The sequence below is a fragment of the Monodelphis domestica genome, chromosome 1 (assembly GCF_027887165.1).
Source record: "Monodelphis domestica isolate mMonDom1 chromosome 1, mMonDom1.pri, whole genome shotgun sequence".
NCBI lineage: Eukaryota > Metazoa > Chordata > Mammalia > Didelphimorphia > Didelphidae > Monodelphis > Monodelphis domestica.
Genome location: NC_077227.1, coordinates 490334314 through 490346961, shown reverse-complemented (window position 1 = coordinate 490346961; position 12648 = coordinate 490334314). Strand labels below are relative to the sequence as shown.

Sequence of the window (12648 nt, the reverse complement as noted above, 5' to 3'; positions counted from 1 at the left end):
CATAATTGTTTGCTATCTCAGTTGATTTAAATAAAAATAAAACCACAAAGAGCTCTTTTTGAAATATACTCCAGTGCAAGGTATGTCATTACTAGCTATTCCCTGAATTTAACATTCCATTTTCCACTCTGATTTTCCATAATTCCTGTACATGAAATATATTCTATCTTATGTCTTTCAAACCTCAACTCAATTTGCCTTAGCTTCCTTGATTTACCCAGGTGTTATTTCCTTTTTCCTCCTCAAATTATCCTGAATCTAATGGAAAATTATCTTGTATCTACTTTATCTGTGTATATGTTCTGTCTCCTTTATAATAACATGCATTCCTTAAGGTCAGGGATTAGTTGCTTTTTGGCTTTGTAAGCCCTGTACTTTAGAGAGTCATTCAGTTGTGTCTGACTCTTCATGCCTCATTGTCTATGGGGTTTTCTTTGCAAAAAATACTGGAGTGGTTTGTCATTTCTTTCTACAATGGATTAAGAAAAACAGAAGGTAAGTAGCTTCCATCCCAGGGTCAGATATTCAATAAGTGTCTGGGATCAGACTTGAATTCATTTCTTCCTGACACCTGGCTGCCTATAACTTTGTTGTTATTGTTCAATCTTTCAGTGATCCCATTTGGGTTTCCTTGGCAAAGATACTGGTTTGCCATGTCTTTCTCCAGCTCCTTTTAGAGATGAGGAAGCTAAGGCAGTGGCAAAGTGATTTGCTCAGAGACTCACAGCTAGTAATTGAATGAGGCTAAATTTATACTGAGGTCTTCCTGACTCCAGGCCTATTTCCTGTGCAACTGATCTGCTCTTTAGACATAGTAGGTTCTTAATAAATGTTTATCGAATAAAATTGTGTAGATGTAGATGGGATATATCGTTCCATATCAAATGCAGAAATTGACATAGCCTTGGCTCTCAGTGAGGTTACAGTAGAATTAAAGAGAATAAGATGAATGGTATAGTCAAGGAAAACAGTGGTGTGCTACAGAACAATTCTGGCCTTTGGGTCAGAAGATTCTGGTTTTAGGCCTGGCTCTAATGGTCCACCCTTGTGCAACTTATCTAAACTGAGTCTCAGTTTCCTCTTCTGTAAAATAAAGGGGTTGGATTAGAAGCACTGGGGTGTAATGGTCATTATGCTCTATTTGGAGTCAGGCATTTGAAAATTATAGAATGCTAAATAGAATATCAAGTTCAGGAAATAACTAGCATGACAAAATCTAATATATAGTACATTTTCAATGAAAACTTTTTAGGAGGGGTTGTTTTCATTTAACCCAATTGAGATGGCAAATCCTGCCTATGATATTTGAATTGTGTGACCATGGACTAGTCATTTACAGAGGCTCTAAGCTTCAGTTTTCTTATCAGTAGATTGGGGATAAGAATGGTAGCTAGAATCTCACTTCTCAAGTTTGTTGTGAAGCTTAAATTAGAGAATCTATGTAAAATGCTTTGCAAACCTCAAACCTCTTTATAAAACCAGCTATTATAATATTATATTAATATATATTATAATATATGTATATATTATAATATATATATATATATATATATAAAATTATAATGATAGGATTGTAGACCTAGAACTAGAAGTCATCTAGTGCTCCCAAGTACTCATTTTACAGATGAAGAAAATGAGTCCCAGGAAGGTGGTGACTTGCCCAAGGTGACATAGGGAGGTATTATTGAAATTATTGTGAAAAATTACTTGTTTAAAATGCTTCTTTTTTGAGCAGAAGGACAAAGGATAGTTTTAGATACAGAAATTCAATGTTATTAGGGAAGTTCTCAAGAATTATAAAAGGGAACATGCAAATGTTTGTGTTCTAAAGGAATCAGGTTATCATAAAACTTAAAAAATTTTATAAAGCATATTTATATTCTGCATAACAAGTTAGTGATATAAACTATAATGACCTTTAGACTTTCAACAAGCATAACATTAAAGATAAAGAATTCTGTGGAAAGGTATGGCTTATTTATCTTCTTTAATGTTTAACCTGTCCTTTCTAAAGATTCCATCATCAATTGCCACTCACTTTTGGGTTTATGTGATAAAAAGGTTAACAATTTGCATTCGTTGCATCAAAATCAAATAAAATTGGGATTTTATATTGATTTAGAAAACTACAAATTAATATTGTCTATTGAATTTTTATTGATTTTTATACATTTCCCCAATACATTTTAATTTGGTTGGATCCACTATATCATTTTAACATTTTCAAAGTACTTTCTTCACAAACATTCTATGTGGTAGGCCCTGACAGTAATATTATTCCCAGTTTACAGATGTTAAAACTGAAAGTCAAAGAGTAAGTTATGGGTTCCTGGCTGCCCAATAAATGTTGGAGTCATTTGTAAATTTCAAAATTTGGCATATAGTTAATCACATTGATTAGTTGATCTCTTATATTGTCAGATCACCTTGATGCGTAGTCAAGATTAACTAACTCTTTAGTTTTCCCATTTGAATGTAGTTACTTTGTATAGTCATTGTGGTATTGGTTTGGGTTCAAGAGCAGAGTGCTACTTAGTAGTCATTTGTCCGTTACCCTCTGTGGGAGACATCCTTTTGATTCCTTCGTATAATTTGAGTACATGAATTTCAGTTTCATTCTGCATAAAATGGAGTTAGAAAAATTAAATATGAGTCAATAATGCAACACAATAACCAAAAAATCTGATCTGTTCTCTGGCTGTATTAAGAGATACATTATATAGGTTAATGAAGTTGATATTCCTGCTATGATGTTCCTCTTTTTGGTCATATCTGTAGTTTCTTTGGACTTATTCAGCTTGCCCAAGAGCCACTGGCATGCTAATCAAATTACAGCATTGATTAATAGCTTAGAAACACTCACACAAAGGAAGAGAAGGAATAATGTGCTTTTGTTTCATTGCCATTTCAGGTCTCAAACATGTACTCGTCATGAGAAATGACTCTATAACATATAATGACAAACTGAGAGAAAAAACTCTATCTAAAACCTCAATTTGATTCTGAGTAGTATAAGGTCATTAAGGCCAGAACTGTTCTTTACTTGATAAGACAAAGTTGAACTGAAAACTTTTGCAAAGGCAGAAATCCAGGGTAAATAGGCCCTATTATATTACCCTAAAACACCTGCAGGTTTGCTGTGGGGTAGGGGGATTGGCAGCACCTGAGCAGTTTAAAACAAGGAAGTCTAAAAGCAAAAAGGCTATAAATGTCAATTTGCTGAGTATGGTGCAGGATGCATTCTTATTTAGGTATGGAGTACACTAAATGGCCTGTGAGGTCTCTTTCCATTTCAAGATTTCTGATTTCAAGAATAGACCCATTACAAATAGATCAGATAAGACTGAGTAAAAGGTTTGCTTGAATTCCTGTGTGTTAGATATCCAGCTTTTGGAGTTATTCATTTTTCTGGCTGATCCTATCTGTGTCTCCTTCCCCCCTTCCCCCCCCCCCCCAGCCCTCTATGTCCCTTTCTGGATAAAGACTAGTCTAACCAACCTACATCAAGTAAATTATTTTTAGTTCTTGATACCATATCCTAGCGGTCATTGAAAAACTGAAAAGCTTCCAAAGGACCACAAGTATATTGAAGACCTCATGATCATGCTTTAGGAGGATCAGATAAAAGAAATGGGAGTGTTTACCTTGAAGGAAAAAAAAAAACCTTAGGAGAGATTCTATCTTTATTCAGTTATTTGAAGAGCCATCATGTGGAAGAAGGATTATGTTTTTGCTCATCTCTAGAGGACAAACCTAGACATTTATAGGTGGTAGCTGAGGAGAAAGTGATTTAAGTGTCGGAGAGACAAATTCAAGCTAACTAAAAATTAAATGGAGGGTAATTGGTTCTCAATTACCAGAAGTCTTAAAACAAAGGTTGGATAGCCACTTATTGATAATGTTGTAAAGGGGATTCTTGGTCAGGTACACGTTGGACTAAATAGCTTCTAATGTTATTTTCAACAGCAAGATTCATAATTAGATGATCTCTAAGGTACCCTTTAGCTCTAATCTTCTATAACATATCTGGATTATCGGAGATTAGCCACAATATGGCAATCTTTTAATCCTTAGAATCTCTACTAGGGTCTAATTTGTAAAAAGGCAACATATCATAGTTGAAAGATTATTAGACTTGGAATCAAAGACCAGGATGTGAATATTGATTCCACCATCAGATATTATAATTTTTGGAAAGTCAGCAAATATAGTAGAAAGTTGATTTAAGAGTCAGAGAATTTTTGTTAAGATCTTGGTTCTGCCACTTCCCACCTGTGTAAACTTGAGCAAGGTACTCATTCTTGTTAGACTTTGGTTTCTTCAAGAAAAATGGCAGACTTGAATTGATGACTTTCAAAGTCTTAGTCTATGATCCTATGACCCATCTGGATCTTAATTGCTTCCTCTGTAAAATGAAAGGGTTCTATTAAGTGATCTCTGAAAGTCCCTCTGAGCCCCAAACCCCGATTTCCCTCTGTTCCTCTTCTTATATTTTGTGGTTCCTATCTCTATTTCTGAATTCAAGTGGCTTTTTCTACTTATTCTGAGATTTGTTAACATACCTCTCTGTCTCTCTCAAGTTCTTATTCTGTCATTTTTATCCTGTATCCTGCCAACTCTGACTCAGTTATATCCCCCCCCCCTTAGTTCTCATGAAGAATATTTATAAAGAGTAGATCATTGCTGAGGGTGAAGTTCTGAAATTATCTCAGGCTTTAAAAAAGCAAAGTTCCCCTCAGAGGAATAGTATTGTGAAATAGGAAATATTTCATGCAAAGTAAGTACTTGCTGGGCTCACCATCCCTGACCTGGCTACATATTTTCAGGGTTCTAGGGATTTGGATATCTATTCTATATACCTATCTTACTGGTACACCACTAAATGTATGTTTTCCTCCATTCTTAGTGACCAGTGACTGGTACCATAAATCAATTAAATCAATTAATATTGGCTACCTTTTTGGAATAGATATTTAATTAAAAATATGAAGATATGGTAATAACAGGAATATAAATACCCAATTCAATAACTCTTTTGGACTTTTCTTTCAACTCTCATCCCTCAGCCTCTGGAAAAAGGGGTCTCAGACTTAATGCAATTTCTACAAATCATTGGTCCCATCAAGTTCCTTTTCAAATGTGTTATTGATTCCAGTTGAGTGTTACTTATATGCCAGGTTCAAAGATCACTTCTTGTTCCTTGGGACATTGATGCTCAGCAGCCTGCAAAACCCAGCATAGATTTGTTTCCTAGACTTCAGATGGTTTACTCTTCTGTCCTTTTTAAATTCACAAGGTTGGAGTCTCCAACTTCCTTCAACTAAGATGAAAGAATAAGTGGTGAGTCAATGAACCAAAGCTTACATTCATGGGCACATTGTCCTCTAAGGGAGTTAGCCCCAAATCTCTCCATTTAAAACACTGTCTTTCGGGAAATATTATCAGAAATTGTACTTTATTGAATTAAATCTTTGTGGACCTCTATCAACTATATTATAATTATAGGTTTTTAAATCTGGCCTCAGATACTTACTAGATGTATGATATTGGACCAGTCATTTAACTCTTTTGCATCAAGTTACTCATCTGTAAAATGAGCTGGAGAAGGAAATAGCAAAACACTCTAGTACTTTTGTGAAGAAAATCCCAACTCAGGTCACCAAAAGTTGGTAAGGGTATAAGGTAAGTAAGGCTATGAGGATGGCTCACAGTAGTAACAATGTTATTAAATGTAAGAAATAATAATATACCATAAAAGATAATATAATAACATTTCCCCAGGAAAATATAGTTGACATTAATATTGAAAATTCTTTTCCAGTTACGTGTTGATATTGTTGACTGTTTAACTCAGAAGATTGTGGAAAGATCTTTATTTTTACATGTTGAAATTGGTGACATCAATGATAATCCACCACAATTTGCTAAGGAAAAATTTGACTTCATTTTAAAAAATAATTACAATCTAGGTGAGGCCTGTTTACCTGTTTGGTGAGATTCATATTCCTTAAATTCCTTCAGAAATGTTTCTTTTCTTGGCATTATGAAATAGAGTAGGTGAAGAATGGGGAGAAGATGTGTTACTGACTGGTTTGAAATGTATTTCCTCATTCTGTTCCCAATATTGTATGTAGACCTGAAGCTTCCTTTCTATTCTGACTGTTTCTGGCCCTTAAGCTAAATTTTGAACTAACAATAAGATGATATAGAAAATAGTTAGCATTTAGAACTGCTAATATTCTAGTTAAACAAATACAAACCATGCCTTTGAACTTTAATCTGTTGTAATATTTGATTTTTATTTTCCTTCCTTCTAGATCACCCCATTTTTCAGATTGTGGCAGTTGATTTGGATAAAAAAGGAACTCCTAATTCTAAAGTCACCTATTCCCTTGTTTCACAAGTGCCATCTCTTAAAGGAAGTGGGTTTCATATAAATGACAGTAATGGAGAAATTTACATCTCGGGATGCTTAAATTATGAAGTAATGATTTTTTTCTTATTTTTAAAAGCTTAAATTCTGTCACCTACATGTGATTATTATACATAACTTCAACTGTGTTGTTGTTCAGTTTGTTCACTCATGTCTGACTTGGTGAGCCATTTGATATTTTCCTGGTAGGTAGAGATACTGGAGTGGTTTGCCATTTCTTTCTCTAGCTCATTTTACAAATGAGGAAGTGGAGGCAAATAGAGTTAAGTGAATTGTTCAGGGTCACACAGCTATTGTCTGAGACCAAATTTGAATTCATGGCTTCCTGACTCCAGGCCCAATGCTCCATCTACTGTGCCACCTAGCTACTTTCATTTTATCACAAATCATTTGAACTATTTTGCTGCATCTTTTTAAAAAGTTGTTTGTCATATATTTGTGAAATGACAGCTATTTTCAGAGGGAACTATGTTGGGTGCTAGGGGGACATATACAGTTTGGTTTAGACATGGTCCTTGGTCTTAAAGAGTTAAAAATCTAGTAGGGAATGAACACTTAAACACTGATCATAATGGTATCCTTCTTAATTTACCTGATTCTGTACTAAATATTTGATAGAGATTGTACACTAAATGATTTCATATACACATACACAATGTCAAAGGGCTATGATCTTCATGTGGGGTACAAGCATCCACTCTAATGAAACCCTTTATCTTTTGAAATATTTTTATAGATTATAGGATTGATTCAACAAAAGAAAAGTCCTTAGAGATCTCTCATTTTAAAGATGAGGAAATTAAAATGCAGAAAAAATAACTTTCTCATAGTAGATGAGCAAAGCCAAGATTAGAGCCCCCCCATATATATATATATATGTATATAAAATTATGTATATATGTATATAGGAAAAACCAAGAGCTATCATTGAAACTGGGCTTTAATATTTGGCTTTGTCTATTTACTATTTGTATGGATGTAAGAAAACTGCTTTTCTCTGGATCTCAATTTCCTCATCTCTAAAATGAGAGGGCTATAAAGATGATCTCTAAGGTCTTTCCTACTGCTGAATCCTATAATACTACTAAAATATTTCAAAAGATCTAGGATTTAATTGGAGTGGATGCTTGTACCACATATGAAGATCATAGCCTTTCCATAGTTAAGTAAACATTATTCATGAATATAAGTGAACCCAACAAATTTTATCTTCTATGTGCTAAAGATTGAGGAACCTCTCTGACTATGGCTAGGTTGGTCTATTGACACTAGAATCAGAGCCTGTTACTGGACTCAACCCAAAAGATTCTCTGGTTTGACAGGAACTGCCAGTCTTCTGCTGGCAAAACCTGCAAGATACCACTTCCATGCCACTGTGAAGCATTTTATAGAAAGGGCTTCTATTAAAAAAGACAACAACAAATGAAAAGTTAAGTAATAAACCAAATTAGTTCTTTTCTTGCCCTATGTTGGGGAAATTAACGTTTTCCCTCCCGGTGCACAGGTTGCCCAATTGTTCAAATTATTGATTAGAGCAAGTGATCATGGAAAGCCACCACTGTCATCCACTGCTACTATCAATATAGCAGTTGAAGATGGAAACAACCACATGCCTGTATTTATTAAGGGAAATGTAAGTCCAATGGTTAATTTCTATTTTTTTAATCATCATAAAAACCAATGATATTTAATCTCCAGTTTGCATCATAGAGTACTTACAGTTGTCTTGAGGGTGGGAGGTTTCATGAAATTTGCAAAACCATAATGATTTTAATATAATATCATGGGAGGGAGTTTGTGAAGGAAATGTGAAACATGACTTTCAAGAAATAAAATCCAAAATGAGAGCATATGAGTGAAAAAAGTTTGGAAATTTTTATCCTTAACCAACATAAAGGCATTATTTTGAGTGTGCTTGATTAGTTTTAGATGAATTAAATAAATAACAACCATTTAGCCTCTATTTCCAATATGTTTTTGTGTAGGATTAAAAGAAAAACTATACTAAAATAGCTAAACTTTAAAAAACAAGTTCATTTTAAATTTTCTTTTCCAGGTCAAAGTAAAATACTTTAAAAAGGAAATAACTCATATAAAATTTGATTATTATAATGAAAGATAATATTTTGAGTGTTTTTATTTTTGCTTAACAAATAAATCCCAAAAAGAAGACTCCTCTTTTTTGTGGTTTTAGTTTGAAGGCACCAAAACGTTACTAAGATTAGAGAATAACAAGTTATTTGAAGGCTTGTTTGCAGTATAAAATTATTTTCTGAACCTATGTAATGATTATAATTCACATTTGTGGGTGTACAAAAAAACTCTTTAAATAAGGTAACACATGGAATGTTTTCCAATTTTATAAGTGAATAAGTAGAGACTTAAAGAGGCAAATGATTTATCCAAAGTCATGTGGCTTATAAGTATTTGAATCAGAGCTTGGACTCAAATTTCCTGACTCTGTAATACTTTCCATTGTTCCAGAGTGCTTCTCCTTTAGTCTTTTAGGAAATTACAAATATTTTATAGGCTAGTATAGTTCTTATATTAAACTACATTGAAAAAATATTAAATAAATATTATAAAATATTGGGGAAAAGCAAATTCAAGAGAATTTTAAAAAAATTATTCTGCTTTTATAGTCCAAGTAGCAGGCAGAGAACATAACTCATTATTGATGGTTATCTTACTGTTAACTAGTAATGGTTTTAAATTTCTTTAGAAAATTCATCAAAGCAATGTGCCCAGGCTTCAGAGTTAGCTAACTTGTGTTAAAAAAAGAGAGAATTATAGATGTTTTCTTGGTTTCAATGTCATGGCAGTGATGACTGCTTCTTTCAGTATAAAATACAGATTTCCAAAGGCCAAATACAGCAGAATGTGTTGAGGCTCTTTGTACAAGATCATGATTCTCCATTCACATCTTCCTGGAAAGTAAAATACAAAATACTACATGGTAATGAAGGAGAACACTTCAACATTGTGACGGATACTAGGACCAATGAAGGAATTTTAAATGTCATTAAGGTAAAGCCATGGCCAAGCTGTTCTTTTGAAAAAAAAAAGCTATATATAATGACAACCACAATTTCAGATGTAACTGTTTATTTTTCCTGCTTTTCTTTTTAGAAATAGGAATTGATGTTTGCTAATGTTTGTCATGTTCAGAATAATGCATCTAAATAAATAAATGTATATATATATAAATGAATGAAGAGTATAAATACACAAATAAAAGTTTCCTCATAAGATAGTGAATTTACCATTACTAGAAAGTGACCTTCAAAAAGGGTTAGATAGATTCTTGTTGTAGACATTGTAGGAAATGATCTATTTTTTCAAATTTGAGTTGTTCTACTTGACCTCTAAGAGCCTATTCATCCCTGAATTTCTTTGATTCTATAATTTATAGACTTCAAAGGCCATAAGGTTGCTATTTCATTTAGCAGCGAGAAATATTTGCTAATTAAGTCTTCTGTTTGGGGTTGACAGCCTTTAGATTGTGAAAACTTAATGGAGAGAAAACTTGTTATTGAAGTTGAAAATGAAGAACCATTCTCTACGTGTGAAAAAGGTCAACATGGTAATGGGATGGTCAGCACTGCAACGGTGACTGTGGAGGTTACTGGTACCAATGACTTCCCTCAGTTCCATCCTCCTATGTTTACTGTTCAAGAACTTGATTGTGCCAAACCTGGGACTCTGTTGGGAAGATATAATGCCACAGATCAATATGGGAATACCAAGAACATAAGGTGAAGATATAATAAGAGGAAAAGACAGTAGTTTTCTATTTTGGAATCAATCATTAACTATCACAAGATGCTATTGTCATTGCTTGAGATCTTCACTTTTTCAACGTTGGGATTTCAGAAGAGCTGTGGCTTCATCATTATGGGTACTCCTGCTATAAGTATAGATCACAATCCCTTCATACCTTAGGGATAGTCTAAAGAGTTGCTCTTGTTAAAAATATAATCACCTGGTGGTCATTCTCTGGTGATGAGACTTTCTAAGCTTTAGAAGACTGGTCCTCAGATTACAGATACATAAACTGTTGGTAGAGCTATATTGGGAAGCTTTTCTCACTTGATTAGATTTGACTGAGGCTATATACTATTTGAGAATCTGAGAATCCAGGGTTACCTCCTTATTATGATGAGACATTGCAATAGTGTTTTAGTAGAGTTTTTACTTGGTCAACTAATTTCTTCTGTGACTCAATTCAGAGGCCCCACACAGGGAAGGGAGAAAGCTCTCTTATTGGGTTGCTGGGTAGAGGGACAGGTAAAATGAGAAATGTCCTCCGCAAGTGTAGAGAGGGAGAGGAGAGTGGTCTGAGCTCTCTGCTCCCCTCTAGCTCTGCCACCTGTGAGTTGTCCACCCTACCCCCTGTGCCCTCCCATTGGGCTGCTGGGCAGAGGGGTGGGTGATGTGAAAAAATGTCCTGGGGTATGGTGGTGAGGGGGAGGGGAACAGCTTCATCTGAGTCCCTCTGCCTTTCTAGTAACAAACTGTGGGGGGGGGGGGAAGGGTAGGGAGAGTAGCCCCATGCCCACAGAGAGTGTTCTGCATGCTACCTTTGGTACCTATTCCATAGGTTCACTATCACTGCCCTAGTTCAATCTCCTCATTTTGCAGATTTGCATTTTAGCGTGCATTGTACACAATAGTGGCTTAGAGAGATATAGATTTCCCACCCACTGCTACAAGTGTCAGGGTCCAAATTTGAAACTAGTACCTCTGATTCCAAATCCTTTTCTTTCTGCTGCACAAGACCATTAAGTCACAATGCAACATTATCTTTCTCCTCTATTTCTTTTGCATCTCATTGAAATGAGGTCTCAGATTCAAGTAGAGAATTGTTTTCTTAATGCTTTAGAATCTATGGGAATGAATAATTTGCCACTTATAGAGCCTCTGGTTTGTAAACATCAATACCATTTATGTTTGCAGAGAGTATTAGTTGCCTGATGATATGAAATTATAGATGGGAAGGCAGCAGGTTCTTTGAAAAATTTAGATTATCAAGTTTTCAAATGATTTAAGTCCTGGCTTTTAAGATACAGATTGGGGAGGGTGAGAAGAAATGGCACCTTCTCTTATTCTTACCTTTCTAAGGTCTTGAATCATTTTGGTTGGTCATTGACTTAGGTGGGAAGGGGAGAAGCTTTCCCCTTTTCTGAGTTACCTATTATTAGAAACTAGACTAATACATATGGGGTATTTTCATAGTTAACTGTAGTCTGTAACATTATTTTGACTTTGTACACTCTATTACTTAATAAGAATATATGTTCATAATTCACACAATAAAAAGCTAGAGAAGGGATGTTAGAAAGATCTTGTCTAATGCCCTTGGGTTTTTTTTTGGAAATTTTTCATACCATTGATATTTGCACTAGGGAGATCATTTAGAGTCTATATTCCCAATCATATCCCCATTGATCCTTTGGATTGAACTGACCATATAAATACATTGTTCCATGTCCAGTCTTCAAATCCTACAAAAAAGAGAGGGAGGTTCTTTTTCTGTATTTCCTAGGCAAACTTAACCACTTAAATCATATAGCATTCAGTTTCATTTTGTGTTATTGTCCCTTCATTTGCATTGATATAGTCAAGATAAATATCGTTTTCCTAGTTCTCTTCCTGCTGTTAGTTTTAAATTATTTTTTCCTTTCTTCCACAAGGTTTAAGCTGGTTCACGATCCTGCTGATTGGGTGACTGTGGATGAATTCTCTGGTGTGGTTACCACAGTGAAACATGTGGATCGTGAATCACCTCATTTGAAGAACAGTTTTTATACAATTATGGTCATTGCCATTGATGATTGTAAGTACGTACCCAGACATGGACAAATTAATGTCCCTGAATGTGGAGAAAAGAACATTCATGATAATCTTAGAGCAGCATAACTCAAAAGGAATATTATTTCTTCCTTTCCCATACTTACAATGGAACTTGTGAGAGAACTGTTTTAGGAGTTACAAAAATAACAGTTCAGAAAAAGGCTATTAGTCACTTATGGAAGATAAAAGAAGTCCTTTATCATTTATTCATGCTTGCCCTCAGCTGCATTTTCCAAACAAATGATCTGTGGTAAATAGTTAACACAATTTCAGCTTATTCTGACTATTAGGGAGGGAAGGGAAGAGAATAAGCAGCCTTGTGCCAAGCATGTTTGACAATTTTTTCTTCTGATTTAAGCCTC

At 34.6% G+C, this 12648-nt stretch overlaps 1 protein-coding gene across 1 annotated transcript in view; it reads left to right on the top strand.

Moving 5' to 3' along the window:
* The first annotated feature begins 9946 nt into the window (after positions 1-9946).
* CDH26 (cadherin 26) overlaps positions 9947-12648 on the top strand; it is a 179859-nt gene continuing 177157 nt past the window's right edge. Inside the window, exons 1-2 of the mRNA XM_056817259.1 lie at positions 9947-10188; positions 12127-12269. Of these exons, the coding sequence (XP_056673237.1) occupies positions 9947-10188; positions 12127-12269 (385 nt within the window). The remainder of the gene's footprint in view (positions 10189-12126; positions 12270-12648) is intronic.